At 47.4% G+C, this 6000-nt stretch overlaps 1 protein-coding gene across 1 annotated transcript in view; it reads right to left on the bottom strand.

The window, feature by feature from the left end:
• cyfip1 (cytoplasmic FMR1 interacting protein 1) overlaps positions 1-6000 on the bottom strand; it is a 96535-nt gene that overhangs the window by 61134 nt on the left and 29401 nt on the right. Inside the window, exons 10-11 of the mRNA XM_045697505.1 lie at positions 2231-2322; positions 1118-1235 (exon numbers count right to left, since the gene is read on the bottom strand). Of these exons, the coding sequence (XP_045553461.1) occupies positions 1118-1235; positions 2231-2322 (210 nt within the window). The remainder of the gene's footprint in view (positions 1-1117; positions 1236-2230; positions 2323-6000) is intronic.

Genomic DNA, 6000 nt, shown 5'->3' on the forward strand with positions numbered 1-6000 from the left:
AAACATCTCCAATCCAAAATTAAATCTAGAATCGGCTTCCTATTTCGCAACAAAGCATCCTTCACTCATGCTGCCAAACATACCCTCGTAAAACTGACTATCCTACCGATCCTTGACTTCGGCGATGTCATTTACAAAATAGCCTCCAACACTCTACTCAACAAACTGGATGCAGTCTATCACAGTGCCATCCGTTTTGTCACCAAAGCCCCATATACTACCCACCACTGCGACCTGTATGCTCTCGTTGGCTGGCCCTCGCTTCATACTCGTCGCCAAACCCACTGGCTCCAGGTCATCTATAAGTCTTTGCTAGGTAAAGCCCCACCTTACCTCAGCTCACTGGTCACCATAGCAACACCTACCCGTAGCACGCGCTCCAGCAGGTATATCTCACTGGTCACCCCCAAAGCCAACACCTCCTTTGGCTGCCTTTCCTTCCAGTTCTCTGCTGCCAATGACTGGAACGAACTGCAAAAATCTCTGAAGCTGGAGACTTATATCTCCCTCACTAGCTTTAGTTGTTAGTTGTTTTTGGCGTAGAGATTGAGACAGGGTTAGGTGTTTTTGGTGTAGAGATTGACACAGGGTTAGGTGTGTTTGGTGTAGAGATTGAGACAGGGTTTGGTGTGTTTGGTGTAGAGATTGAGACAGGGTTAGGTGTGTTTGGTGTAGAGATTGAGACAGGGTTAGGTGTGTTTGGTGTAGAGATTGAGACAGGGTTAGGTGTGTTTGGTGTAGAGATTGAGACAGGGTTAGGTGTGTTTGGTGTAGAGATTGAGACAGGGTTAGGTGTGTTTGGTGTAGAGATTGAGACAGGGTTAGGTGTGTTTGGCGTAGAGATTGAGACAGGGTTAGGTGTGTTTGGCGTAGAGATTGAGACAGGGCTAGGTGTGTTTGGCGTAGAGATTGAGACAGGGTTAGGTGTGTTTGGCGTAGAGATTGAGACAGGGTTAGGTGTGTTTGGTGTAGAGATTGAGACAGGGTTAGGTGTGTTTGGCGTAGAGATTGAGACAGGGCTAGGTGTGTTTGGCGTAGAGATTGAGACAGGGTTAGGTGTGTTTGGTGTAGAGATTGAGACAGGGTTAGGTGTGATGCTCGGTACTGGTCCACTCACCTCACTGTTACTGTAGCGAGCCAACTCAGAGATGAACCTCATGTGGTCTTCCCTGATCTGGACCATCTGCTCACAGATGTTATACTGAGGACTGCTGCCTGTTGAGGTACATGACCACCTGGGAGCGGGGAGGAGAGAGAGATGAGAGGAGGTGGATGGCGAAGAGAGAGGAGAGAGAGGAGAGATGAGGGGGAGAGAGAGCGAGCGAGAGAGAGGAGAGAGAGGAGAGGAGGGATGAGGAGGGAGAAGAGAGCGAGAGTAAAGATGAGGTGGAGGAGAGAGGATAGAGAGATGAGAGGAGAGATGAGGATAGAGAGAGGAGAGGGAGAGGAGAGGTGGAGGAGAGAGAGAGGAGAGAGAGAGGAGAGAGAGAGGAGAGGAGAGGAGAGGAGAGGAGAGGAGAGGAGAGGAGAGGAGAGGAGAGGAGAGGGAGAGGAGAGGAGAGGAGAGGAGAGGAGAGGAGAGGAGAGGAGAGGAGAGGAGAGATGAGGAGAGAGAGGAGAGGTGAGGAGAGAGAGAGGAGAGGGGAGAGGAGGAGAGGTGAGGAGAGAGAGAGAGTGGAGAGGAGAGAGGGAGAGATGAGAGGTGAAGATAGAGAGGAGAGAGAGAGAGAGGAGAGATGAGGAGAGAGAGAGGAGAGGTGAGGATGAGAGAGAGAGAGAGGAGAGAGGAGAGATGAGGATAGAGAGGAGAGATGAGGATAGAGAGGAGAGGTGAGGAGAGAGAGAGAGGATAGAGAGAGGAGAGAGAGAGAGAGGAGAGATGAGGAGAGGTGAGGATAGAGAGAGGAGAGAGAGAGGAGAGGTGAGGATAGAGAGAGGAGAGAGAGAGGAGAGATGAGGAGAGAGAGAGGAGAGAGAGAGAGAGGAGAGATGAGGAGAGAGAGGAGAGGTGAGGATAGAGAGAGGAGAGGTGAGGATAGAGAGAGGAGAGAGAGGAGAGGTGAGGAGAGAGAGAGGAGAGGTGAGGATAGAGAGAGGAGAGAGAGGAGAGGTGAGGAGAGAGAGAGGATAGAGAGAGGAGAGAGAGAGAGAGGAGAGAGGAGAGATGAGGAGAGGTGAGGATAGAGAGAGGAGAGAGATGAGGTGGAGGAGAGGAGGGATAAGGCCTCACCTGTTCTTGTTCTCTTCAAAGTGTGCGCTGGTCTTGATGTACCTGGACAGCTCAATCTGCATGTCACCAAACAGAGGCACCACCTGCAGTTGCTGTTGAGGACAGATACATGAAGACCAGTCAGTCAGTCAGAGCCATTTCAGATACATGAAGACCAGTCAGAGCCATTTCAGATACATGAAGACCAGTCAGAGCCATTTCAGATACATGAAGACCAGTCAGAGTCATTTCAGATACATGAAGACCAGTCAGAGCCATTTCAGATACATGAAGACCAGTCAGAGCCATTTCAGATACATGAAGACCAGTCAGAGCCATTTCAGATACATGAAGACCAGTCAGAGCCATTTCAGATACATGAAGACCAGTCAGAGTCATTTCAGATACATGAAGACCAGTCAGAGTCATTTCAGATACATGAAGACCAGTCAGAGTCATTTCAGATACATAAAGACCAGTCAGAGTCATTTCAGATACATGAAGACCAGTCAGAGTCATTTCAGATACATGAAGACCAGTCAGAGCCATTTCAGATACATGAAGACCAGTCAGAGCCATTTCAGATACATGAAGACCAGTCAGAGTCATTTCAGATACATGAAGACCAGTCAGAGCCATTTCAGATACATGAAGACCAGTCAGAGTCATTTCAGATACATGAAGACCAGTCAGAGCCATTTCAGATACATGAAGACCAGTCAGAGTCATTTCAGATACATGAAGACCAGTCAGAGCCATTTCAGATACATGAAGACCAGTCAGAGCCATTTCAGATACTTGAAGACCAGTCAGAGTCATTTCAGATACATGAAGACCAGTCAGAGTCATTTCAGATACATGAAGACCAGTCAGAGCCATTTCATATACATGAAGACCAGTCAGAGCCATTTCAGATACATGAAGACCAGTCAGAGCCATTTCAGATACATGAAGACCAGTCAGAGCCATTTCAGATACATGAAGACCAGTCAGAGTCATTTCATACCATCCCAGTATCCACGCGAAACCTTTTATTTTTGAGAGAAGTATAGTATGAATTGGCTTCTACCTTGCCCTGTAAGGGGTTGAGCGGATCAAAACCATAGCAGGAAAACGCTCCCCACAGCATAACAGAACAGCCAGAACCCTCATTTACCCAGCTGTTTCCTTTACTTCAGCAGTTACCTGCACGTACAGCGCCGCATAACGACAAACACCCACACACATACAGCAACATGTCTCAAACACCCACACACATACAGCAACATGTCTAAAACACCCACACACATACAGCAACATGTCTAAAACGCCCACACACATACAGCAACATGTCTAAAACACCCACACACATACAGCAACATGTCTCAAACACCCACACACATACAGCAACATGTCTCAAACACCCACACACATACAGCAACATGTCTCAAACACACACACACATACAGCAACATGTCTCAAACACCCACACACATACAGCAACATGTCTCAAACACCCACACACATACAGCAACATGTCTCAAACACCCACACACATACAGCAACATGTCTCAAACACTCACACACATACAGCAACATGTCTCAAACACCCACACACATACAGCAACATGTCTCAAACACCCACACACATACAGCAACATGTCTAAAACACCCACACACATACAGCAACATGTCTCAAACACCCACACACATACAGCAACATGTCTCAAACACCCACACACATACAGCAACATGTCTAAAACACCCACACACATACAGCAACATGTCTAAAACACCCACACACATACAGCAACATGTCTCAAACGCCCACACACATACAGCAACATGTCTAAAACACCCACACACATACAGCAACATGTCTCAAACGCCCACACACATACAGCAACATGTCTAAAACGCCCACACACATACAGCAACATGTCTAAAACACCCACACACATACAGCAACATGTCTCAAACACCCACACACATACAGCAACATGTCTAAAACGCCCACACACATACAGCAACATGTCTCAAACGCCCACACACATACAGCAACATGTCTCAAACGCCCACACACATACAGCAACATGTCTAAAACGCCCACACACATACAGCAACATGTCTCAAACGCCCACACACATACAGCAACATGTCTCAAACGCCCACACACATACAGCAACATGTCTAAAACGCCCACACACATACAGCAACATGTCTCAAACGCCCACACACATACAGCAACATGTCTAAAACACCCACACACATACAGCAACATGTCTCAAACACCCACACACATACAGCAACATGTCTCAAACACCCACACACATACAGCAACATGTCTCAAACACCCACACACATACAGCAACATGTCTAAAACACCCACACACATACAGCTACATGTCTCAAACGCCCACACACATACAGCAACATGTCTAAAACACCCACACACATACAGCAACATGTCTCAAACGCCCACACACATACAGCAACATGTCTAAAACGCCCACACACATACAGCAACATGTCTCAAACGCCCACACACATACAGCAACATGTCTAAAACGCCCACACACATACAGCAACATGTCTCAAACGCCCACACACATACAGCAACATGTCTCAAACGCCCACACACATACAGCAACATGTCTCAAACGCCCACACACATACAGCAACATGTCTCAAACGCCCACACACATACAGCAACATGTCTCAAACGCCCACACACATACAGCAACATGTCTCAAACGCCCACACACATACAGCAACATGTCTCAAACGCCCACACACATACAGCAACATGTCTAAAACGCCCACACACATACAGCAACATGTCTCAAACGCCCACACACATACAGCAACATGTCTAAAACGCCCACACACATACAGCAACATGTCTCAAACGCCCACACACATACAGCAACATGTCTCAAACGCCCACACACATACAGCAACATGTCTCAAACGCCCACACACATACAGCAACATGTCTAAAACGCCCACACACATACAGCAACATGTCTCAAACACCCACACACATACAGCAACACGTCTCAAACACCCACACACATACAGCAACATGTCTAAAACACCCACACACATACAGCAACATGTCTAAAACACCCACACACATACAGCAACATGTCTCAAACGCCCACACACATACAGCAACATGTCTCAAACGCCCACACACATACAGCAACATGTCTCAAACACCCACACACATACAGCAACATGTCTCAAACGCCCACACACATACAGCAACATGTCTCAAACGCCCACACACATACAGCAACATGTCTCAAACGCCCACACACATACAGCAACATGTCTCAAACACCCACACACATACAGCAACATGTCTCAAACACCCACACACATACAGCAACATGTCTCAAACACCCACACACATACAGCAACATGTCTCAAACGCCCACACACATACAGCAACATGTCTCAAACACCCACACACATACAGCAACATGTCTCAAACGCCCACACACATACAGCAACATGTCTCAAACGCCCACACACATACAGCAACATGTCTAAAACGCCCACACACATACAGCAACATGTCTAAAACGCCCACACACATACAGCAACATGTCTCAAACGCCCACACACATACAGCAACATGTCTCAAACGCCCACACACATACAGCAACATGTCTCAAACGCCCACACACATACAGCAACATGTCTCAAACACCCACACACATACAGCAACATGTCTCAAACGCCCACACACATACAGCAACATGTCTCAAACGCCCACACACATACAGCAACATGTCTCAAACACC

Source organism: Salmo salar, chromosome ssa16 (assembly GCF_905237065.1).
Source record: "Salmo salar chromosome ssa16, Ssal_v3.1, whole genome shotgun sequence".
NCBI classification, from domain to species: Eukaryota; Metazoa; Chordata; class Actinopteri; order Salmoniformes; family Salmonidae; genus Salmo; species Salmo salar.